The sequence below is a fragment of the Bos javanicus genome, chromosome 16 (genome assembly GCF_032452875.1).
Source record: "Bos javanicus breed banteng chromosome 16, ARS-OSU_banteng_1.0, whole genome shotgun sequence".
Lineage (NCBI taxonomy): Eukaryota > Metazoa > Chordata > Mammalia > Artiodactyla > Bovidae > Bos > Bos javanicus.
The window spans coordinates 76,444,408-76,470,681 of record NC_083883.1 but is presented as its reverse complement, the minus strand read 5'-3'; the positions used below and the strand labels follow the sequence as shown (position 1 = coordinate 76,470,681).

The window sequence follows — 26,274 nt, the reverse complement described above, 5'->3', positions numbered from 1 at the left end:
GGGGGCTGGGAAGTTCATTTGGAGGTCAGATAAGAACATGTGCTGGGTGGGCCCCCCACCCACCCACTCCCCCCACCCTCCCAGTCCCTCTTTGGTGGTGGAGGCTGTAACTCAGGATCCTGGAGGTGGCAGAAGTCACCATTCCTGTGCCCCACGTGGTGATGCCATTGACGCTGGCAGCAGCAAGGCACCAACATCCAAGAGGTATAAAAAATAATAAGGTGGCCACTGGGCAAGACCTGTGAAAGAGGCAGTAGAGGGTGAAAAGTGCCCACTTGCAGATATTGCCAGAGGCAGCACAGAAGAGAGAAACCAAAGACTTGTGTTGTAGTGCCACCTGCTGGGAAAAAAATCTTTTAATTTCTAACAGGTTGAATCATTCTCTTCCTGCCTTATTGCACCTACTTACCCTCATACTTTTTATGCATGTTAAAGTTCCAAAGAAGTAAGTTAACCATGTATAGAGGTGAATTCTAACTAATCAAAATACTGTACGTGGTGTTTTATAAAAACTTTTATACCCCAGACTACCTGCTGGGGGCCTACCTGCAAAGGAAGGCAAACAGACAGAAAGTAAGAAATAGTCATGAATTGTTTATGAAGACTTGGATTCAGTATCTTTTCTTTACAACTGATGATGCATCTTCCATCCAGTTTCATCTTCCCCACCGACCAGAACATGATTTTGTAGCACATTTTCCAGGTTTGATAAAAAAAAAGGTGTGCAGTGTTATAGAATGTAGATGTTCTTGCTTACAAGCATTGTACCAGCCTTCTAAAAAGTTCACTAAAGGAGCATGGACATTAATTTCAATAAATGTTTGTTTTTCATATTCATTTTAAAAGGTAGTCTATGTAGACAGTGAGAGAAGGGGCAGGATGGTCAGGTTTCAATGAGATTTCACTTGATCAGAGACCAGAATTTTACTGAAGGTACTGCCTGGGGGAGGATCTGGTTTTGTGTACGAGTACCAGAGTAATGTTTAAATTTAGCAAGCAGGTAGAGAGTCTCTGCACAACTTTTGTAAGTGTACAGAAAGTGAACAGTTCTCTTGATACATAGTAGAGACTGTTTCATCTTCCTGAAACTCATCTGGAAAACTAGGGAATTTTATGAATGCAGCCTGTCATATTATACAATGGCAAACATACAGCATTGCAACCCAATAATTATTATATTGTAAACTATCTAGAAAAAAACTTAGTCATAATACTATTTTTCTGAAACTAGAAATGTTTAGTTTGAAAATCCTCATGGAAGTACAGAATTCAGTATTCTGAGTGAGAGAAGAAATTTGGTAATTAAAAAGCGTGATATTGGACTCAATCATTACAGTGTTTAAACCTTGTATTCAACTGGTTGCCGAAGCATACATTTCAAACTGTATATAGTTGAAAGTGTGCCTTTCATGATGCTTGTTAGTGGGAAGAAGTACTCGCTAGCTGAATGGATTAAACCATCCCATTGACATTTCTTTTCTTTTCATATTAGAAATTCTTTCTTCATGATATGGTTCGAGATAGGTAGTGAAGTCAAATACATAAAGAAATGACACTTATATAATTAATTATGGATGTGCTATTAACTTGATTTCTCTCTTGGTTCCAGGAAACTCTGAATGATGTTATATATTTGTATCTATTAATAGGAATTATATTGCATTTCTAATCCAGTTTTTTCCTATTGCAAAATGACAATGTATGGCTCAGAATATTCAGTATATTTAATGTTATTAATAAAATTCAGCGCTATACTGATCTTTTTGTTGTTCTTGTTCAGTCAATAAGTCGTGTTCGACTCTTTGCAATCCCATGATCTGCAGCAAACCAAGCTTCCCTGTCCTTCACTCTCTCCCAGAGCTTGCTCAAATTTATGTCCATTGAGTCAATAATGTTATCTAACCATCTCATTCTCTGCCCACCTGTTTTCCTTTTGCCTTCAATCCTTCCCAGCGTCAGGGTCTTTTCCAATGAATTGGCTCTTCGCATCAGGTGGCCGAAGTTTTGGAGTTTCAGCTTCAGCACCAGTCCTTCCAGTGAATATTAGGATTGACTGGTTTGATCTCCTTTCTGTCCAAGGGACTTGCAAGAATCTTCTCCAGCACCACAATTCCAAAGCATTAATTTTTTGGCACTCAGCCTTCTTTATGGTCCCATTCACATATCAGTACATGACTACTGGAAAAACCATAGCTTTGACTACGCAGACCTTTACCAGCAAAGTGATGTCTTTACTTTTCAACACGTTGTCTAGGTTTGTCGTAGCTTTCCTTCCAAGGAGCAAGCGTCTTTTGATTTCATGGCTGCAGTCACTGTCTGCAATAAAATAAAAGAAAAAGAAAATAAAAAATCTGTCACTGCTTCTACTTTTTCCACATCTGTTTGCCATGAAGTGATGGGACCTGATGTCATGATCTTGGCTTTTTGAATGCTGAGTTTCAAGCCAGCTTTTGCACTCTCCTCTTTCACCTTCAAGAGGCTCTTTAGTACTGATCTTTAAACACTGTTTTTAATAACTACATCCTTTTTTGTTTGTTTATTTGTTGCTTTTGTTTTGGGCAGTTGATTGAGGAGAATTCATATATTAAGACCAGAATGCTGGAAATGTTGAAAACATTTTGCCAAAAGTGGATTTCAGCACGTGGTGTAGTGAAATGTTGGACAGAATGTCAAGAGAGGAACTTAGAATTTAGAAAATGATGAAAAAGGAGGATAACATTCACTTGTTTAGAGTTCTCTCTTGACTAGTCTTTCAATCTAAAGACCTAGACCCAAAGAATAAGAAAGAAAATTTCCCTCAGGGATCAAAGTAGTCTATCTCCCACCTCCTTAGGTCCTATGACCTTATAGGAGAGGCCTCTGCATCCTTTTAGGACTTTAACCAATGTGTCTCCACCATATTTTACATTATTTTCTAACAGATTTATAAGATTTTCAAGAGCACAGATAATTAAAAGGAAGAGGACTTGCTGAAGTAGGAACAACACTGTTCTAGGGAAGAACCCCCCACAAAAAAAGGACAGAGGTAAAAAAAAAAATTCTAAAAGCATAACAATATAACAGCTTTACTGTCCGGATGCATTGGATAAACAGCCCAAAAAGCCCCTGCAGGGGGCTTCTAAGGGAATGCACAATTCATTAATCAGTGAAAGAAGATTAAATTATTACTACTGGAACATCCAAGAAACCAATTCTTACTAAGGCTATTCAAAGTAATAAAATTTGATATTTCAAGGGTTTCCATTTATTTGCAAAATGCTCAATTCACTAATACAAAACACATAAAAGGAAGTCATAATTTTAAATATTTTAGCCAATATTTATTTTGATCTCTGATATCCACAAGGCTTATTTGATATTTACCTCTTGCCATAGCATGTCTCAAGCACCCAGTGTGTACAGAGTGTAACAAAAAGAAGGTATATGCTCTCTGCCCTCTAGGACCTTGCCTTCTGAGAGGAAACTGAGCCCGAAGGGATAGGTGATCATATGTTTGTGTTTCAAACTATGGAAGCAGAATCTGAGCAGAGTGCTATAGACTATGGAAGACCTCTTAGAGGAGAGGTGAATGTCAAAATAATGAGTTTAGAAAGAAGTGGGGAAGGACACATACCTATAAACATATTTTAAAACCAAAAACATTGATGCTATCTCTTCAATTTAGTGTTGAATGAAACTTTACCTTAATCCTCAACAAACCGAAAGCTCATAGATTGTCATTTAAAATAAGAAGACACATCCTTTGTGACAATTATCACTTGGGTAAAAGCAATAATAGTCATTTAAAACCTTGCCAAGAATCTTTCTATTTATTCTGTACTACCTACCTGATCTGATGCCAGTCCACAGTCCCTGCCTGATGAAATAAACTACTTTATTTTCATGTTCTTATTCTCTTTATTCCTAGATGCCTGTGGTGATCCACCAAGGTTTGAAACTATGCGGCTCCGGGGTGCACCTAAACCCAGGTATGGTCCTGGAGAACGTGTACAATATGACTGTCGCCTAGGTTTCAAGCCCATAATTCCTCTTCGTCCCAGATCTGCTGTTTGTGAGGATGACAATACATGGTCAGCTCTTGAGGAGGCCTGTACAAGTGAGTAAACTTTTTTTTATTATTGCTCTGGAGACTTTCACACATTTTAGTGCACATATTCATCTACTGCAATAATGGTTTTCTCATGTGAATATAAGTTTTAGATGGCAATGCATTTTTTCAGGCTTAAAAAATCCCAAAAGAATAATCTTCTTGGCAATTGGTTACCTGGGTAGATACGAATCATGTTTCACCATATAATATGGAAAGAAAATAATAATTAAATAAAATAATAAGATCCCCATGGATTCAAACAAGAATTGTAGAATTTTGAATTTGATTTAAATCTATTTTTGAAATTGCTGTAAACCAACAAATTTGAATATTTTCTCTTAGGAAAATCATGTCCTAATCTGGGCGATCCAGTGAATGGTCAAGTTTACTTCGTCAATGGAAGTGTTCTGTTTGGTTCACAGGCTCACTTTGTTTGTAATCAGGGGTAAGTAAGATGCTACTTAAAGAAAATAAGGTTCAGTTCAGTTCAGTTCAGTCGTTCAGTTGTGTCCGACTCTTTGCAACCCCATGAACTGCACTCGCCAGGCCTCCCTGTCCATCACCAACTCCTGGAGTTCACCCAAACCCATGTCCATCGAGTGGATGATGCCATCCAACCATTTCATCCTCTGTCGTCCCCTTCTCCTCCTGCCCTCAATCTTTCCCATCATCAGGGTCTTTTCAAATGAGTCAACTCTTCGCATCAGGTGGCGAAAGTACTGGAGTTTCAGCTTCAACATCAGTCCTTCCAATGAACACCCAGGACTGATCTCCTTTAGGATGGACTGGCTGGATCTCCTCACAGTCCAAGGAACTCTCAAGAGTCTTCTCCAACATCACAGTTCAAAAGCATCAATTCTTCTATGCTCAGCTTTCTTTATAGTCCAACTCTCACATCCATACATTTCTACTGGAAAAACCATAGCCTTGACTAGACAGACCTTTGTTGGCAAAGTAGTGTCTCTGCTTTTTAATATGCTGTCTAGGTTGGTCATAACTTTCCTTCCAAGGAGTAAGTGTCTTTTAATTTCATGGCTGCAATCACCATCTGCAGTGATTTTGGAGCCCAGAAAAATAAAGTCAGCCACTGTTTCCACTGTTTCCCCATCTATTTGCCATGAAGTGATGGGACCAGATGCCATGATCTTAGTTTTCTGAATGTTGAGCTTTAAGCCAACTTTTTCACTCTTCTCTTTCACTTTCATCAAGAGGCTTTTTAGTTCTTCTTCACTTTCTGCCATAAGGGTGGTATCATCTGCATACCTGAGGTTATTGATACTTCTCCCAGCAATCTTGATTCCAGCTTGTGGTTCTTCCAGCCCAGTGTTTCTCATGATGTACTCTGCATATAAGTTAAATAAGCAGGGTGACAATATACAGCCTTGACGTACTCCTTTTCCTATTTGGAACTAGTCTGTTGTTCCATGTCCGGTTCTAACTGTTGCTTCCTGACCTGCATACAGGTTTCTCAAGAGGCAGGTCAGGTAGGTTTTAATTGTGATCTCCTCAAATATTTTCTCATAATTTTCTTTTTCTCACTCTCTCCTGGGACCTCTGTAATTTGAATGTTGGTTTGCATAATGTTTTCCCAGAGGACTCTGAGACCGTCCTGTCTTATTTTCATTCTTCTTTATTCTCTGCTTCAGTTATTTCTCCATTCTATCTTCCTGCTCACTTACCGTCCTTTTGCCTCAGTTATTTTGCTCTTGCCTCCCTCTAGTGTACTCTGTTTCAGTTATTGCCTTGCTCATTGCTGATTGACAGTTCTTCATTTCTTCCAAGTCTGTATTAAACATTTCTTGTATCTTCTCTATCCATGCCTCCATCATATCTATCTATGCCTCCATTTTATTTCTGAGATTTGGGGTCATCTTTACTATCATTACTCTAAACGTTTTCAGGTAGACTGCATGTTTTCTCTTCATTTGTTTGGTCTTGTGAGTTCTTACCAGACTCTTCCATGCGCTACATGTTTCTTTGTCTTTTTAGTTTGTTTCATTTGCTGTGCTTGGGTCTACTTTTCACAGGCTGCAAGGATGTAGTTCCTCCTACTTGTGGTGTCTGTCTCCCATGGGTGGGGTTGCTTTCCTGGTAGGCAGTGCCAGTGCCTGTTCTGGTGGTTGGAGGTGGATCTTGTCTCTAAAGGGCAGTGCTATACATCCAGTAGTGTATTTTGAGATGTCTGTGAACGTGGTATGGCTTTGAGCAGACTGTCTGCTAATGGGTAGGGTTCTATTCCTGTTTTGCTAATTGTTTGGCATGAAGTGTCCAGCACTGGAACTTGCTGGCCTTTGTGTCAGTCCAGGTGTTATGGTTGAGATGGAGGCCTTTTGGAGAGTTCTTGCCAATTAATATTCCATGAGGTTTTAAGTTCTCTGGTGGTCTAACATCATGGATCAGGTCTCCTATCTCAGAGTTTCAGGCCTAACCCCATTGCTGGAGCACCAAGATTCCACAAGCCATACAGCACAGAAGAGAAAGAGGAAAAAAAAAGACAGAAAAAAAGAAAAATTCAAACAAACAAATAATGGACAAAGGCCCAAGACAAATATTAAAAGCAGCACTTAACGTGTAATAACATACTATCAAACAAACTAAAAAAAAATTTTTAAAGAATGAAAATGTGAATAAAAACATGAAAAGAGCAATTAAACCATAAACAAACCCATAAATGAAAACAAAGAGTAGAAACTAGACTAGCAAAAATACAACATCAAAAACGTGGGGAAAACGGTAAGATAATGAGAAAGTACTGTGAAAATGGGAAAAACATTTTAAAACATTTATTTAAAAGCAAAAAGCATTAAGTAAAGGAAAAATAAAAGCAGTAGTAAAGAACAATAAAACAATAGAAAAAAGAAGAAAGAGAAGATATTTAGAGAAAGATTGGTAGTAAGAATATTTTCCTGTCTGTGTCCATGTCACACAGAGAGCTCCAGCATGTCTTCCTACTCAGGAAGTTCTCCAAAAATTCTAGGAAGGCCTCTGGCACCTGCTGTGGGCCCTGTGGGGTCAACTCAGGTTCAGATCTGGTTTTACTCCAGCTTTTACTTGCTTACAAAGTCTACAGTTGCCCTCAAAGTCCACAGCCTTAAGCTAATTGTGGGGATTTAGTAGGCTGCTGCTGGGGCTACACAAGCGAATTCCCTTCCTCTGAGTCCCTGGTGCTCAGTTTTGGTTTTGGCCCCCTCTCTTTTTATAGACTGTCGTCTGGTGTGTGTTCCCCGCCCAGGCAATGGAGGCAAAAGCTGCGGCTTATTGGGGCTCACTTGCTAAGTCAGTCTGGGCAGAGGGAGCGATATGGCAGACACAGTTGGGATGTGCAAGGAAAACCTTTGGCAGCAGAGACCTGTAGGAAGTTACTACAGCCTCAGGCAGGTCGTCTGCTCCCCCAGGGGAACTGGCCCCAGGTCGAGGGTCCCTTGGCAGCGCCAAGCCGCACAGGTACGGGCAGTGACTTTTGCCTGCTGACAGCTTGGTGGAGGCTGCAGTGGACGTCATGCCAACCTCTGGGGCAGGGGTCTGCCGTGGCACTCTGCCCCCCATCTCTGGCACATGCTTTGGTGGCAGCCAGCCTCCTTGTCCACCTCTGGGACAACAGACCGCAGCCCATCTCACCTCTGGCATTCACGGAGGCAGTGTCCTGCTGTCTGCAAGCGCACAGAGTTGGAAGGTCCCCACAGCAGTGATCTCTTAACCCTCTGGCTGGCACAGACTTTTCCCTGGAATCCCTCGTCTGTGCTGCACAGACTTTCATCATGGCCCTCAACCCCAGTCCTCTCCCTATGGCCCGATCTCCAAAGCCCAAGCCTCAACACCCAGCCACCAACTCGCCACAGCAGGCGCGCAAACAAATGTCTCAGACTGGGAAGTGCTGTCAGCACTGAGGTCTGTGGTGAATTCTTTCCACTTCTTTTTCCAAGCACTTGTTTGCAGGCTCCCCTCTGAGGTTCTGAAGCTCACCCCTATCCCCGCCCATTAGGGGATTTCCTAGTGTGTGGAAACGTTCCCTCCTTCATGGCTCCTTCCCAGAGGCACAGGTCATGTCCTCATACCCTTGTCTCCTTTTTAAATTTCTTTTGCCCTACCCCGTTACATGAAAATTAGCTTGCCTTTTTGGAAGTCTGGGGTCTCTTCCAGCATTTCAGTATTCTATAGGAGTTGCTCCACATGCAGATTTATTTTGGTGTATTTGTGGGGAGGAAGATGGTCTCTATGTTTTACTTCTCAGCCATCGTGAAATCCCCCTCTTGTAGAACGATTGGTATAACTTCTCTTTTAAACATTTGGCAGAATTAAAGAGTTGAAAAGCATCAGATCCAGGACTTTTTTTTTTTTAATGGAAGATTTTTGGTTACTGATTCAATCTACTAACTTGTCATATTTAATTCAAATTTTGTAATTTTTTAATGAAGTCATGGTAGATACTGTGTTTACCTGGATTTGTTCACTGTGTCTAGGCTATCATTTGTTGGCATAAAATTATTCATAGAGGTCTCATATTTTTAATTCTGTAGAACTAAGTGATAATATCCCCATTTAATTTCTGATTTGGGTAATTTAGATTTTTCTTTTTTTCTTAGTCCATCTAGCTAAGGGTTTGTCAGTGTTTTTGCTCTTTTGGAAAACCAACTTTTGATTTCACTGACGGTCTCTTCTCTATTTTACTGCTTTAATCTTTATTATTTACTTCCTTCTGGTAGTTTTGGGTTATCTTCTTTCACTAATTCCTTAAGTTGTAACATTAGGTTTCTTACTTTAATTGAAGAATAATTTACCTACAAACTAAATTACTTCAGGTACATCACATGCTGCTGCTGCTAAGTCACTTTAGTCGTATCCGACTCTGTGAGACCCCATACATGGCAGCCCACCAGGCTTCCCCGTCCCTGGGATTCTCCAGGCAAGAACACTGGAGTGGGTTGCGATTTCCTTCTCCAATGCATGAAAGTGAAAAGTGAAAGTGAAGTCGCTCAGTCGTGTCTGACTCTTTGCGACCCCATGGACTGCAGCCCACCAGGCTCCTCCATCCATGGGGTTTTCCAGGTAAGAGTACTGGAGTGGGGTGCCATCACCTTCTCCAAGTACATCACATAGGGACTGATATTTCTGTATGTTTAAAAGTGATTACCATGATGTCTAGTTATCATCTGTCAGCATACGAGGTTATTGCACAGTTATTACTGGTTTCCTACTTTCATCCTCATAACCTCTTTCTTTCATAACTAGAAATTTGTGCCTCCTAATCTCACTCACCTAATTCATTTCTCCCTCCACCCCCTCCCTCCGGCAACCACTTTTTTGTTCTCTGTGGCTGGAGTATGTTTGTGTTTTGTTGTTTCTCGTTTGCTTTGTGTTTAATTGCACTTATAGATGAAATCATGCAATATTAATGTTTCATTTTTTCACTTGGCATAATATTCTCTAGGCCCATCCCATGTTGTTGCTAATGGCAAGATTTCCCTGTTTTTATGGCTGAGCTATAGTCCATTGTGTTTGTTTATCCCTATGTTCTTAATCCCTTTAGTCTCCTGAAGGGCATATAGTTAGCTACTGTATCATCTCTACTTTACACAGCAATGAATGTAGGGCTGCTGGGAAAAGTTGAAGGCAAGACGAGAAGGGAGCGGCAGGGGATGAGAGGGTTGGATGGCATCACTGACTCAGTGGACATGAATTTGAGCAAACTCCAGGAGAGAGTAAAGAAGAGGGGAGCCTGACATGCTGCAGTCCATGCGGGTCGCAAAGAGTAGGACATGACTTAGCGATGGAACAACTTTTCAACTCCAGAATTTCCTTTCGGCTTCTTTCTAGTTTTTCTGTCTCCTGTTTGAGATTTCCATGTTTTACACGGCTTTTCTTGATTTTCTAGATTTCTTCCTTTAGTTTTTTAAGCATCATTAAGGCAGTCATTTTTTTCCATCAAATTTTATTGGGGGCTCAGGACCTTGGGGTTTTGGCAAGAGACCTCCCTGCTGGCAAAGAGGCACCAAGGTATGGGAATCATTTAATGTTCTTCTGGAGGCACAGGTTGTTGGTGTGGACACATTTCTTCTTGTGGCAGTTGGCAGCATTGAGATGGAAGTGAGCAAATACTTGTGAGAGATGGTTTACTAACAGTGTGTTTGGGGGCAAACTTGTGGAAGGAAGGCTTAGTGATGCCACCCCACAGGCAAAGCGCGAAGTGTGAGTTGACTCCTTTCTTGAATTTGTGGTCTGAGAGTGTGTGGTCAACCTCCAGCTATATGCCCCCAAAATTCAAAACTGTTAGGCAAACAGGACGTCTCCCTTTTCTTGGGTTTTAGCTTTGATATTCTCAATGGTGACATTGAACTTGACCCTGAGAGTGATGTTGTTACTTGCAGGGCGTTCATAAAGATCTTCAGCTCTATGTCTTCCACTTAGCCCCCTCATTGAAGAAAAATCAGACAGCAGAACTGGCATTAATTGATTTACCACTGCAAATGCCTTCATAAGACAGTTATTTTAAAGTCTTTGTCTAGTTCATCTGCCATCAGTTCTTTTTTTTTTTAATTTTATTTTATTTTTAAACTTTACATAATTGTATTAGTTTTGCCAAATATCAAAATGATTCCACCACAGGTATACATGTGTTCCCCATCCTGAACCCTCCTCCCTCCTTCCTCCCCATACCATCCCTCTGGGTGGTCCCAGTGCACTAGCCCCAAGCATCCAGTATCGTGCATCGAACCTGGACTGGCCACTCGTTTCTTACATGATATTTTACATGTTTCAATGCCATTCTCCCAAATCTTCCCACCCTCTCCCTCTCCCACAGAGTCCATAAGACTGTTCTATACATCAGTGTCTCTTTTGCTGTCTCGTACACAGGGTTATTGTTACCATCTTTCTAAATTCCATATATATGCGTTAGTATACTGTATTGGTGTTTTTCCTTCTGGCTTACTTCACTCTGTATAATAGGCTCCAGTTTCATCCACCTCATTAGAACTGATTCAAATGTATTCTTTTTAATGGCTAATACTCCACTGTGTATATGTACCATAGCTTTCTTATCCATTCATCTGCTGATGGACATCTAGGTTGCTTCCATGTCCTGGCTATTATAAACAGTGTTGCGATGAACACTGGGGTACATGTGTCTCTTTCCCTTCTGGTTTCCTCAGTGTGTATGCCCAGCAGTGGGATTGCTGGATCATAAGGCAGTTCTATTTCCAGTTTTTTAAGGAATCTCCACACTGTTCTCCAGAGTGGCTGGACTAGTTTGCATTCCCATCAACAGTATAAGAGGGTTCCCTTTTCTCCACACCCTCTCCAGCATTTATTATTTGTAGACTTTTGGATCGCAGCCATTCTGACTGGTGTGAAATGGTACCTCATAGTGGTTTTGATTTGCATTTCTCTGATAATGAGTGATGTTGAGCATTTTTTCATGTGTTTGTTAGCCCTCTGTATGTCTTCTTTGGAGAAATGTCTATTTAGTTCTTTGGCCCATTTTTTGATTGGGTCATTTATTTTTCTGGAGTTGAGCTGTAGGAGTTGCTTGTATATTTTTGAGATTAGTTGTTTGTCAGTTGCTTCATTTGCTATTATTTTCTCCCATTCTGAAGGCTGTCTTTTCACCTTGCTAATAGTTTCCTTTGATGTGCAGAAGCTTTTAAGGTTAATCAGGTCCCATTTGTTTATTTTTGCTTTTATTTCCAATATTCTGGGAGATGGGTCATAGAGGATCCTGCTGTGATGTATGTCAGAGAGTGTTTTGCCTATGTTCTCCTCTAGGAGTTTTATAGTTTCTGGTCTTAAATTGAGATCTTTAATCCATTTTGAGTTTATTTTTGTGTATGGTGTTAGAAAGTGTTCTAGTTTCATTCTTTTACAAGTGGTTGACCAGATTTCCCAGCACCACTTGTTAAAGAGATTGTCTTTAATCCATTGTATATTCTTGCCTCCTTTGTCAAAGATAAGGTGTCCATATGTGTGTGGATTTATCTCTGGGCTTTCTATTTTGTTCCATTGATCTATATTTTTGTCTTTGTGCCAGTATCATACTGTCTTGATAACTGTGGCTTTGTAGTAGAGCCTGAAGTCAGGTAGGTTGATTCCTCCAGTTCCATTCTTCTTTCTCAAGATCGCTTTGGCTATTTGAGGTTTTTTGTATTTCCATACAAATTGTGAAATTATTTGTTCTAGCTCTGTGAAGAATACTGTTGGTAGCTTGATAGGGATTGCATTGAATCTATAAATTGCTTTGGGTAGTATACTCATTTTCACTATATTGAGTCTTCCAATCCATGAACATGGTATATTTCTCCATCTATTAGTGTCCTCTTTGATTTCTTTCACCAGTGTTTTATAGTTTTCTATATATAGGTCTTTACTTTCTTTAGGTAGATATATTCCTAAGTATTTTATTCTTTCCGTTGCAATGGTGAATGGAATTGTTTCTTTAATTTCTCTTTCTGTTTTCTCATTATTAGTGTATAGGAATGCAAGGGATTTCTGTGTGTTGATTTTATATCCTGCAACTTTACTATAGTCATTGATTATTTCTAGTAATTTTCTGGTGGAGTCTTTAGGGTTTTCTATGTAGAGGATCATGTCATCTGCAAACAGTGAGAGTTTTACTTCTTCTTTTCCAATTTGGATTCCTTTTATTTCTTTTTCTGCTCTGATCGCTGTGGCCAAGACTTCCAAAACTATGTTGAATAGTAATGGTGAAAGTGGGCACCCTTGTCTTGTTCCTGACTTTAGAGGAAATGCTTTCAATTTTTCACCATTGAGGATAATGTTTGCTGTGGGTTTGTCATATATAGCTTTTATTATGTTGAGGTATGTTCCTTCTATTCCTGCTTTCTGGAGAGTTTTTACCATAAATGGATGTTGAATTTTGTCAAAGGCTTTCTCTGCATCTATTGAGATAATCATATGGTTTTTATTTTTCAATTTGTTAATGTGGTGTATTACATTGATTGATTTGCGGATATTGAAGAATCCTTGCATCCCTGGGATAAAGCCCACTTGGTCATGGTGTATGATCTTTTTAATGTGTTGTTGGATTCTGGTTGCTAGAATTTTGTTAAGGATTTTTGCATCTATGTTCATCAGTGATATTGGCCTGTAGTTTTATTTTTTTGTGGGGTCTTTGTCAGGTTTTGGTATTAGGGTGATGGTGGCCTCATAGAATGAGTTTGGAAGTTTACCTTCCTCTGCAATTTTTTGGAAGAGTTTGAGCAGGATAGGTGTTAGCTCTTCTCCAAATTTTTGGTAGAATTCAGCTGTGAAGCCATCTGGACCTGGGCTTTTGTTTGCTGGAATATTTTTGATTACAGTTTCAATTTCCATGCTTGTGATGGGTCTGTTAAGATTTTCTATTTCTTCCTGGTCCAGTTTTGGAAAGTTGTACTTTTCTAAGAATTTGTCCATTTCTTCCACGTTGTCCATTTTATTGGCATGTAATTGTTGATAGTAGTGTCTTATGATCCTTTGTATTTCTGTGTTGTCTGTTGTGATCTCTCCATTTTCGTTTCTAATTTTATTGATTTGATTTTTCTCCCTTTGTTTCTTGATGAGTCTGGCTAATGGTTTGTCAATTTTATTTATCCTTTCAAAGAACCAGCTTTTGGTTTTGTTGATTTTTGCTCTGGTCTCTTTTGTTTCTTTTGCATTTATTTCTGCTTTAATTTTTAAAATTTCTTTCCTTCTACTAACCCTGGGGTTCTTCATTTCTTCCTTTTCTAGTTGCTTTAGGTGTAGAGTTAGGTTATTTATTTGACTTTTTCTTGTTTCTTGAGGTGTGCCTGTATTGCTATGAACTTTCCCCTTAGGACTGCTTTCACCGTGTCCCACGGGTGGGTTGTTGTGTTTTCATTTTCATTTGTTTCTATGCAAATTTTGATTTCTTTTTTGATTTCTTCTGTGATTTGTTGGTTATTCAGCAGTGTGTTGTTCAGCCTCCATATGTTGGAATTTTTAATAGTTTTTCTCCTGTAATTGAGATCTAATCTTACTGCATTGTGGTCAGAAAAGATGCTTGGAATGATTTCTATTTTTTTGAATTTACCAAGGCTAGCTTTATGGCCCAGGATGTGATCTATCCTGGAGAAGGTTCCATGTGTGCTTGAGAAAAAGGTGAAATTCCTTGTTTTGGGATGAAATGTCCTATAGGTATCAATTAGGTCTAACTGGTCTATTGTATCGTTTAAAGTTTGTGTTTCCTTGTTAATTTTCTGTTTAGTTGATCTATCCATAGGTGTGAGTGGGGTATTAAAGTCTCCCACTATTATTGTGTTATTGTTAATTTCTCCTTTCATACTTGTTAGCATTTGTCTTACATACTGCGGTGCTCCCGTGTTGGGTGCATATATATTTATAATTGTTATATCTTCTTCTTGGATTGATCCTTTGATCATTATGTAGTGACCTTCTTTGTCTCTTTTCACAGCCTTTGTTTTAAAGTCTATTTTATCTGATATGAGTATTGCTACTCCTGCTTTCTTTTGGTCCCTATTTGCATGGAAAATCTTTTTCCAGCCCTTCACTTTCAGTCTGTAATGTGTCCCCTGTTTTGAGGTGGGTCTCTTGTAGACAACATATGTAGGGGTCTTGTTTCTGTATCCATTCAGCCAGTCTTTGTCTTTCGGTTGGGGCATTCAACCCATTTACGTTTAAGGTAATTACTGATAAGTATGATCCTGTTGCCATTTACTTTATTGTTTTGGGTTCGAATTTATACACCGTTTTTGTGTTTCCTGTCTAGAGAATATCCTTTAGTATTTGTTGGAGAGCTGGTTTGGTGGTGCAGAATTCTCTCAGCTTTTGCTTGTCTGAAAAGCTTTTGATTTCTCCTTCATACTTGAATGAGATCCTTGCTGGGTACAATAATCTGGGCTGTAGGTTATTTTCTTTCATCATTTTAAGTATGTCTTGCCATTCCCTCCTGGCTTGAAGAGTTTCTATTGAAAGATCAGCTGTTATCCTTATGGGAATTCCCTTGTGTGTTATTTGTTGTTTTTCCCTTGCTGCTTTTAATATTTGTTCTTTGTGTTTGATCTTTGTTAATTTGATTAATATGTGTCTTGGGGTGTTTCACCTTGGGTTTATCCTGTTTGGGACTCTCTGGGTTTCTTGGACTTGGGTGATTATTTCCTTCCCCATTTTAGGGAAGTTTTCCACTATTATCTCCTCAAGTATTTTCTCATGGTCTTTCTTTTTGTCTTCTTCTTCTGGAACCCCTATGATTCGAATGTTGTAGTGTTTAATATTGTCCTGGAGGTCTCTGAGATTGTCCTCATTTCTTTTAATTCGTTTTTCTTTTATCCTCTCTGATTCATTTATTTCTACCATTCTATCTTCTAATTCACTAATCCTATCTTCTGCCTCTGTTATTCTACTATTTGTTGCCTCCAGAGTGTTTTTAGTTTCATTTATTGCATTATTCATTATATATTGATTCTTTTTTATTTCTTGTAGGTCCTTGTTAAACCTTTCTTGCATCTTCTCAATCCTTGTCTCCAGGCTATTTATCTGTGATTCCATTTTAGTTTCAAGATTTTGGATCAATTTCACTATCATTATTCGGAATTCTTTATCAGGTAGATTCCCTATCTCTTCCTCTTTTGTTTGGTTTGGTGGGCATTTATCCTGTTCCTTTATCTGCTGGGTATTCCTCTGTCTCTTCATCTTGTTTAAATTGCTGAGTTTAGGGTGTCCTTTCTGTATTCTGGCAGTTTGTGGAGTTCTCTTTATTGTGGCGTTTCCTCGCTGTGTGTGGGTTTGTACAGGTGGTTTGTCAAGGTTTCCTGGTTAGGGAAATTTGTGTCAGTGTTCTGGTGGGTGGAGCTGTATTTCTTCTCTCTGGAGTGCAATGAAGTGTCCAGTAATGAGTTATGAGATGTCTATGGTTTTGGGGTGACTTTGGGCAGCCTGTATCTTGAAGCTCAGGGCTGTGCTCCTTTGTTGCTGGAGAATTTGCTTGGTGTGTCTTGCCCTGGAACTTGTTGGCCCTTGTGTGGTGCTTGGTTTCAGTGTAGGTATGGAGGCGTTTGATGAGCTCCTGTCAATTAATGTTCCTTGGAGTCAGGAGTTCCCTGGAGTCAGGGTTTGGACTTAAGCCTCCTGCTTCCAGTTATCGGTCTTATTTTTACAGTAGTTTCAAAACTTCTCCTTCTATACAGCACCATTGATAAAACATCTACGTTAAAGATGAAAAGTTTCTCTACTGTGAGGGTCACTCAGAGAGGTTCACAGCATTACATGGAGAAGAGAAGAGGGAGGAGGGAGTTAGAGGTGACCCAAATGAGATGAGATGGAATCAATAGTGGAGAGAGTGGGCTAGCCAGTAGTCACTTCCTTATGTGCACTCCACAACTGGACCATTCAGAGATGTTCACGGAGTTATACAGAGAAGAGAAGAAGGAGGAAGGTGACAGAGGTGGCCAGAAGGATAAAAGGGGGGATTGAAAAGGAGGGAGACAGATCCAGCCAGTAATCAGTTCCCTAAGTGTTCTCCACCATCTGGAACACACAGAAATTCACAGAGTTGGGTAGAGTAGAGAGGGGTTAGGGAGGAGACACAGGAGACCTGGTGGAGAAAAAGGAGTCCAAAGGGAGAGAGAGCAGTCAAGCCAGTAATCTTGCTCCCTAGTGAAAAATGGGTCCTGAAGATTGGGTTCTTAAAGGTACAAAATTGGTAACAAATACATAAAAGCAAAAATTAAAGATCTAGAGTAGAGTCTGGAATTCCAAAAATACGATGTTAAAGAAAAGAAGAAGGAAAAGAAAGAGAGAAAAAACGGACAAACAAAAACAAACAAGGTCGCGAAAATTATAAAGAAAATACAGGTACAAATTTGATAACTAATACCAAAAAGCAAAAATTAAAAATCTAGAGTAGAGTTTGGAATTTCAAAAATACAATGTTAAAAAAAAAGAAGAAGAAAAATAAAGAGAGAAAACAAACAAACAAAAACAAACAATGTCGCAAAAATTATAAAGAAAATACAGGTACAAAATTGATATCAAATACCAAAAAGCATAAATTAAAAATCTAGAGTAGAGTTTGGAATTTCAGATATACAATGTTATATAAAAGGAGAAGAGAAAGAAACAGAGAAAAGAAAAAAAAAAGTCACAGAAATTATAAGAAGAACTATAGGTACAAAATTGATAACATATACCAAAAAGCTACAATTAAAAATCTAGAGTAGACTTTGGAATTTCAAAAATACAATGTTAAAGAAAAGAAGAAAAAAAAAACAAGGTCAAAAATTATAAAATATATATATATGAAGTTTGCTGAAGAAGAAAAAAATAGGGTCTTTTTTTTTTTTTTTGCAAAGTAATATGTTATAAAAGTGAAAATTAAAAGAACAATAGAGGACTTAAAATTTTTTTTAAAAAAATTAAAAAAAAAAAAAGAATGATCGTAAAAATAGTAAAAATATATCTAGGACTTTCTTTGGTTTTGTTGTGAGTATTGCATGTTCAGTTCATTTTTGGCTAGTTCCTTGGTCTGACTTATATTTCTCAAGATCTATAGGCCCCTTCCTATGTAGTCTGTAGTAACCACAGGGTTTAATCTATTGCCTGTAGCTTCCAAGGTGTTTCCTTCTGTTATAACTTCTTCTGTTTGCTGGTCTCTTCAGTGTCTGGTTTCCGCCCTGACACAAAGGGCACGGTGGAGGACACTTTTTTTTTTTTTTTTTTAAGGCTTACTTGTTCAGTCGCTCTGTGGGGAGGGAGGGAGGGATGCTGCAAACAAATAACACTGGCGTGGGCTCGCAGTGCCTCAGCCACCCTGGGTCTGCCCCCGCTCACGGTGCGTGTAGCCTCCCTGCCCACACTGCTCGGGCTCTAGGTTGTTCCGCCGGGAACAATCCGAGGCCGGGCCAGGGCTGCATGCACCTCCCAGGTCCAAACCGCTCAGGTTCAGGCACTCAGGTAGTCCTCAGAGGCGCAGACTCAGTTGGGCCTGCGTTTTGTGCTCTTCCCAGGTCCGAGCAGCTCAGGTGATGAGGTGTTTGGCGAGCGCCAATGCTGCGACTTATCGCCTCCCCGCCACTCGGTTATCTGGGTGTAAAACCGGCGCACCTTCTCAGGCAGATGTTGACCGTCCAGACCCCCAAGAAGTTTTAGTTAGCAAAGAAGCCTGCTTACAGTTTTATAGATAATGTCTGTCTGGGGCTGCGATTGCTCCCTTCCGGCTCTGGCTGCCTGTCACCGGAGGGGGAAGGTCTGCAGCCGGCTATCTCTGTTCAGTCCTTTGTTCCGTGTGCAGGCCTGGCGGTGTCTTAGGTTGGGGCTGGCTTTTCGCGTGGTAGATATCCCACAGTCTGGTTTGCTAGCCCAAATTATTTCGCTGAGATAGCGCTCGGGGTATTCAGGCCAGACTCCTACTCTAAGCGATGCAGCCCGCGCCGCGCCTCCCTGCCCAGCCCCCGCTTGCTAATGGCGTGTGCAGGCGTCTGCACTGCTTCTCCACTGGGGGAGTTACCTTGGGCTCGCAATCTGCGAGTTTTAATTGTTTATTTATTTTTTCTCCCTGTTATGTTGCCCTCTGTGCTTCCAAAGCTCGGCACAGATTCGGCAGTGAGAAGGTTTCCTGGTGTTTGGAAACTTCTCTGTTTTTAAGACTCCCTTTCCGGGACGGAACTCCATCCCTCCCTCTTTTGTCTCTTTTTTTGTCTTTTATATTTTTTCCTACCTCCTTTCGAAGAGTTGGGTTGCTTTTCTGGGTGCCTGATGTCCTCTGCCGGCATTCAGAAGTTGTTTTGTGGAATTTACTCAACGTTTAAATGCTCTTTTGATGAATTTGTGGGGGAGAAAGTGTTCTCCCCGTCCTACTCCTCCGCCATCTTGGCTCCTCTCTCCATCAGTTCTTTTTCAAAGACAATTTCTTTTTATTTATTTCTTCCTTTGAAAGGCTTGTACTCTTGTTTCTTTGTATGCATTGTGATTTTCTTACTGAACAAAAAACACTTGAATCTAATACTTTGGTAATTCTGAAAATTAGATTTCCCCTCTTACCTGGGGGTTGCTCTTTTGTGTTAATGTTTTTTGTATCTCTATGATGAATATCAGCCTGCTATATAAACTGAAGATTATCTAGGTCTTTCCTGAGCCTTTCCCTGGGCATACACGATCACCTACTTATTTCCCCTACACATGCAGTTGCTTTTGAATGTCCTGATGTTGAATGTCTGGCTCCTGAAAGAGGAAAAAGCAAACAATGAAAGGGGGAACAAAGGCCACTAAATATTTAAGCCCCTTTAAGTTACTTCATCCAGGATAGGAGGGGCTTGCAAGAATGGGGCAAGGGGCGACAAAAATGGAAGTCCATCTCTTTGATTATCTGTGATCAGAAGCAGCAATCGGTGACAAGAACACAGAGCCTCATATTTGGAGGGCAGGGTCCTTTTTGCCCACTTTGGCTCCCACAAGCTACTTGTAAGCTGCTCTGGGAACACATGCAGAGAACCCTGCCACGCTGCTATGGGTGAGGATGGGTCACTCCCACTGTGCTAGACAAGAGTTGAGATTGACCAAAACAAGTCAATTTGCCTGCCTCCATCTTCACGGAAACTGTAAACTATCAACAGAAGGCAGAGTTCCAAAATAGTGACATCAGGCAGATTCTACCGGTGCAATTGTTATCAAGGTGGGGAGGCAGATTCCTGATACTTCTTAAATTGCTGTCCTCCCAGAAATACACATTGCAATCTAAAATCAATGAGTGAGCCTTGTGGAAAAAGTCAGCTGGAAGCAGATAGGGTATTTTTTAATGTGGTCAATTAAAAATAATGGAACATTCAGTGAATATTTATATAGAGAGGCTCTGCTAGATACTTTGAGGGATGCCAAAACTTTACTACATAGATTTTTCCCAAAGAAGTTGTATCCTTCTTGAGAAATACAGCATACACAAAGAGGAGTCAAAGCGTAGTAGTAAATGAGAAGAAGTATCAAATAGATAGAATCACTCACAATCATTACAGTGAACTTCCAGAAGGAAGAGAGTGTGTATTGTGAATTTAAATCATCACAGAAAATTTCATCAAGTAGGAGTATTCCTGAGCTACTCCTAAGAAGTCAAGTGACTGAGTTATGTCCGACTCTTCGCAACCCTATAAACAGTAGCCCGCTGGGATCCTTTGTCCATGGGCTTCTCTAGGCAAGAAAACTGGAGTGGGTTGCCATTTCCTACTCCAAGGGATCGTCCCAACCCAGGAATGGAACCTGGGTCTTCCGCATTGCAGGCAGATTCTTTACCCTTGAGCCACTAGGGAAGCCCATAATCCTAGGAAGGTGAAGACATACCTTGGAGATGTTGCAAGTTCAGTTCCAGACCACCGCAATAGAGCAAGTAAAATGAATTTTTCACATATGTTTACAACAACAGCAACAACATATACCATAGTCTACTGTGATTAGAATTATATCTGAAAAGTGTACATATATTAACTTTAAAATAACGTATTGCCAAATCTAAGCCTGCAGTAAGTCATAGTAGTAACATTCAATAGCAGTGATCACAGATGACCACAACAAATATAATAACAGTAATAAAGTTTGAAATATGTGATATTTACCAAACTGTGCCAGGAGAAACAAACGGAGCAAACATTGTTGGGAAAATGGCACAAATGAATTTGCTCAATGCAGGGTTGCCACACACCTTCAGTTTGTTAAAATCTCAAAAAGTTAAGAGAAATAAAATAAGGTGCATGTGTATTCTGATCTAAAAAACTAGCAATAAGAGTTAAAACTTGCCTCGTACTCACTATGTGCCGGAGGCTATCTCATCCAATCCTCAGAACAATCACATGAGTTATGTCAGGGAAGCATTAGGGAAGCATTAAGAGATTTCTCAAGCTCAAGGCAGTCATGGAGCTGGAACTTGAATCCAGGCGGCAAGTTCTAGGGCCCTGATCTCTCTGCTCAGCCCTTACTGAGCAAAATGGTGTGAGCAAAGAGTAGAAGTCAGTGTGTAATACACTTGCCAGAGGGAGCAGAGGGGCTGCACTGACCAGCGTGACAGTAATTTACACATTTTCAGTTCAGCTCAGTTCAGTTGTTCAGTCGTGTCCGACTCTTTGTGACCCCATGAATCGCAGCACGCCAGGCCTCCCTGTTGTTGGGGATTTTCTCCCCAGGACTTGGAAGAAACGAACCTGAAAGAAGGACACTCGGACAGTCTCTTGCTCGGACTGACAAGTTTATTGCTGCAGTCAAGCCTTTTTATAGAAGTAGGAACAAAGAGCTTAGAGTATACAGCCAGCAGAGCGTGTACGGGGTTAACACCTAATCAGTAAAAATATTTCAAGGACGGTGCGCTCTAAGTGACCCATGTCCTTATCCCATAACCCATTTTCTCAAGCAACATCCTTAGTATTTATTATTAAATCTTGGCACCGGGCATAACCAAAGGCAGGAGATGTTTTTCTGCCCGAGCACACCAAGCTGGGATATTTCTGGCCCTTCACCATTTTCCCAAGGACTTCCTCCAACTGGCTATTTTGTACTGGGCTTCCCAACATATCCTTCTTTTGTTTTTAATTTAAGCATGGAAGCTGCTAGTTGGACTCCATTGTGGGAGGCATGGAGTCTCGAGTAGAGACATCTATATCCTATAAGCAATGACAGAAAAAGCAGGGTGATTAATACATATATAAAAATGTTGCTTCCTGAAAACCAAGCTCTAGGATCTAGAGATGATAGGGTTTTGGTTAAAGTATCATAAAATTGAGTGCTGTACAATTCCTTAGGTACCTTAACTTGAAAATTAGCAACTTGTTGTTTCAACAAATTGATGTCTAAACTTGAGTTATCTGTGAGATCCTGCAAATGCGCTCTAACTTTATCCCAAGGATATTCAGTGCTATTATAGGGCATGTTAGTCAGACAAAAAGAAGTAAAATTCCAGTGACAACATATACGTGTTTGGAGAGCCAGTTGCTGCACTTGATCTCCTGAGTGGATAACCGCAGTTTGTAACTCATTAATTCGTGTTTGTAATTGCTGATCTATTTGAGTTTGTCGAGTCCGAAGATCATGAGAGTCTTTGCGCCAAGCAGTGATAAAATCATGATTTTGTATATAATTATGTAAAGCCATACCGGACAAAGTTCCTACAGTCACAGTGGAGATAAGGCTTAAGATGCCTGTAACAATCCACCCAATGATGCACTTAGATCACCTAAGTCCAGTTTTCAACAATACAGAAAGAAATACAGAATCAGTCCAAGTCTCAGTTAAGTTTACGGGAAGCCATAACTCAGATCTTTGTTTAACTAGTGCAATGCTAGCATTGTGATATGAAATGGTGTGATTAAGGCAGGTATACAATGCACATGCAGTACAATTGACAATCTTGGTCAATAAGTCAATATCAAAATGCCCTACAATAAACAAATATGGAAGGTGAACACATGATTGAATATGCTGCTGCTACTGCAGCTAAGTCGCTTCAGTCGTGTCCAACTCTGTGCGACCCCATAGACGGCAGCCCACCAGGCTCCCCCGTCCCTGGGATTCTCCAGACAAGAACATTGGAGTGGGTTGCCATTTCCTTCTCCAATGCATGAAAGTAAAAAGTGAAAGTGAAGTCGCTCAGTCGTGTCCAACTCTAGCAACCCCATGGACTGCAGCCTACCAGGCTCCTCTGTCCATGGGATTCTCCAGGCAAGAGTACTGGAGTGGGGTGACATTGCCTTCTCTAATGATTGAATATAGCCAGTACTATTGTATAGGAAGGTATAATTAGAAGGACGAAACATACCCATAGTCCCATAAACACTAGCGAAGTGCTTTAAGGCTGCTGGAATTTTCCAAATGTGCCATTGCTTTGGCCCCACAATGGGGACGACAATCCTGGGCCGTGGGGGTGATAAGCCCCCATTATACCAATTCAGCAATATGTCCTTATCAGTCCAGAAACTTGTCTTAGATTTATGAAAGCCTCCAATGCTTGATCTATTAAACCAGGAGCAGTTATGATGTTCTTCTTGCTCTTCAGAACAGTTTACAAACAACCCGTGAGGTCCCCAATCAACAAATTTAAATGTATGATTAGTATGATTTTGCTGAATTATAGAAACTTTCCCAAATTGGCCTCGACAATCAGACCAATGTAACGGTTGTATCTCCTGTTTTCTTCTCCAAGATACAGTGTGACATGAAGGTTCCTCTGGTTGAAAAAGCATGTTCGAATAGTTGGCTATCTGGCCTGGATAATGTCACTTGGAGCCATTAAGTAAGAAAGATGCCACAGCAAACATTCCCAGACGCAAAGCAGTCCCATTGTTGGCAGAGTATGCCCACCACTGTGGGAAGATAGTCACGCAAAGTGGGTGAGATCCGAAACAGATAGGCAAGGTTTTGAATTCCACGGAAATGTTGATTGGCTTTCCCGCATCTTCTTCATGGATTGGTCGCTTTATGGACCAGGGACTTGGAAAATGCATGCTATCATTGGTAAAGATCATAGGGGCTTTATCTACCCAATCCACTATGGAGAGAAGTGGTGGGTTGGGTATGTATGCCCAATAAGCATATTCTGCACTTACCCAGAGGAACAGGAAAGAACAGCTAACATTGCCAGAAACAGCTTATCTGGAGTCATAGGAGTTCCAGTACTCTTCAGTGTCTGCTCAGCCTGACGAGTCATGTTTTTCACTTGAGCCCATGTCGGGTAAGGGTTCAGACGACGGTGTTTCCTCATTGGCTCCTCCAAAGTCATTGATGAGACCCTTCGTGTCAACTTCGTCACTTGCCGAGGGAGTCTGGTCTTGGGGTCCTTCTCGGTAAAGGACATGGCGAAGGGGAACCCAGATTTCCTCTCCATCTGTAACGACAGGACCATAACCCTTGTCTAGAAGTCGTAAGATTCCTGGCAGCCATTGATTAAACTGCTTATACCATATTGGTGTATTGATTTCTAATTTGCTGTTTTTGTCTTCTGCACGAGTGTCAGAATTATTTTTTATTAAGTTTAAAAAATTCAGGGAATAAAGAGTTAAAGATAATAGTAATTGAGGGTTCATGGGATAAGAAGTGTATCTCCTCTTCTATATTCCCCCTTACTGTTTTAATAAATGAGTTTTTAGGGTGCGGTGGGCTCTTTCAATAATGGCTTGACCCTGAGGATTATAGGGTATTCCTGTAACGTGTGTTATGTTCCATTCTGATAAAAATGAACGAAACGAATGTGAGGTGAATGTAGGTCCATTGTCTGTTTTCAAGACAGAAGGAATCCCCATAATGGGGAAGGTGAGTAAGAGTGTGGAAATGGTGTGTTTACTGGATTCTGAAGAGACAGGTATTGTCCAGATAAAGCCTGAAAATGTATCAACTGAGATAAAAAGCAAAGAAAACTTTCCTAAGGAGCAGTGAGTGAAATCAGATTGCCAAAGGGAGTTAGGCTGTTGCCCCCGGGGATTAACTCCTGAAATCATAGTTCGTAAGCGCAGAGGGGCGCAGACATCACAGGCTTTAATAATATGCCGCGCTTCAGTGAGAGGAATATGGTATCTAGAGTGCAATCTGTTAGCACTGGTATGAAGATTAGCGTGTTCGTCATTGGCAGACATAAAAATGGGAGCTATGAGCCTGTCAACAGCATCATTTCCTGCAACCAGAGGGCCAGGTAAACCTGAATGAGCACGTATATGTGCAATAAAGAAAGGCTCTGTACGTGCGCGAATTAAAGCTTGAGTCTGTGAAAAGAGAGTATATAATTCTTCACCTAGGTTGTATAAAAAGGCGGTAACAAAATCAGGAAAAAGGGAAGCAAGGTATTTGGAATCAGTATATACGTTGAAGGATAATGGTTGAAGTGACAAAAGAGCATATAAAGCATACAATTCAACTCTGTGTACTGAAGAATAGGTAGAGGGTAATTTCTCTTTGATATCAGGGCCGACAATCCCTGCAATGCCTTTCTTGTTGCCATCAATGAAATAGGTGGGTGCATTGGAAATAGGTTGGGATGTAATGATATTAATTACAATGAATTTAGTACATTGTAGAAAGTCCCATAATTTTCCTTTCGGCAAATGAAATGAGGTAACATTTTGAAAATCACTTAATGCCATTTGCATGGTCAAGTTATACTGTAAGGTAATTTGCAATTCCTTTTTTGTCAAGGGAACATGTATTGCATATGGATCAAATCCAAAGTTTGTATATGGCTTCTTCCTGACACAATTAAGTGCCCTATTTTCTCAATATACCCATTCTACTGGGCTATGTTGAGCTATAATTGCAGTGGGCGAATGTTCAGTGGGGAATATATATAAAGAAACTGGTTGATCATAATCTAGCCGAGTTGAAAAAGATTGTTGAATGCGTTTCTCCATAAAGGCCAGTTCTTCTTTGGCCTCTTTTGTTAGCTGCCTAGGGCTATTAGGGTCAGGGGACCCCTCTAAAATTTTAAATAGATTTTGTAAGTCATAGGTGGGGATGCCAACAGATGGCCGTAGCCAATTAATATTTCCTAGCAATTTTTGAAAATTATTCAGCATGCGTAGAGATTGCACAGAAATTTGAGTTTTTTGAGGTTTGATTTTAGATTCTTCTATAACATGTCCTAAATAATTAAAGGGTGCTTTCCATTGAATTTTATCTGGCGCAACAAGCAGGCCATGATTTTGAAGAGTAGTAGTAACTTCATCGTAACTGTTGCAAACAGAGTTCAGATTTCATAGAAAGAAGTATATCATCCATGTAATGAATTATAAACGCAGTAGGACATTTATCTCTAATAGGTTGTAATAAAACAGATATGAGCTATTGGCAAATGGTAGGAGAGTTCATCATTCCCTGAGGTAGCACCTTCCATTGAAATCTTTTAACAGGAGCCATGTGATTTATAGAAGGAACTGAAAAGGCAAAATGTTTTCTATCTTTAGGGTGCAAAGGTATAGTAAAAAAGCAGTCTTGTAAGTCAATAATAACTATAGACCATCCTTTTGGTACCATAGAAGGGGAGGGCAATCCGGGTTGTAAGGGCCCCATAGGTGACATGGTGTTACTAACATTTCTTAAATCTATTAACATTCACCATTTTCCTGATTTCTTTTTTATTATAAAAATAGGGGAGTTCCATGGGGAAAATGAAGGTTCTATATGAGCTTTTTGTAATTGTTCATTTACTAATTGTGTAAGAGTTGCCAATTTTTCTTTAGTTAGGGTCCATTGAGGTGTCC

The 26,274-nt window shown here is 40.2% G+C and overlaps 1 protein-coding gene across 1 annotated transcript in view; it reads left to right on the top strand.

Moving 5' to 3' along the window:
- The window catches only part of LOC133228185 (membrane cofactor protein-like), a 68,809-nt gene that overhangs the window by 867 nt on the left and 41,668 nt on the right, over window positions 1–26,274 (top strand). Inside the window, exons 2-3 of the mRNA XM_061383670.1 lie at window positions 3,908–4,096; window positions 4,433–4,535. Coding sequence (XP_061239654.1) covers window positions 3,908–4,096; window positions 4,433–4,535 — 292 coding nt within the window. The remainder of the gene's footprint in view (window positions 1–3,907; window positions 4,097–4,432; window positions 4,536–26,274) is intronic.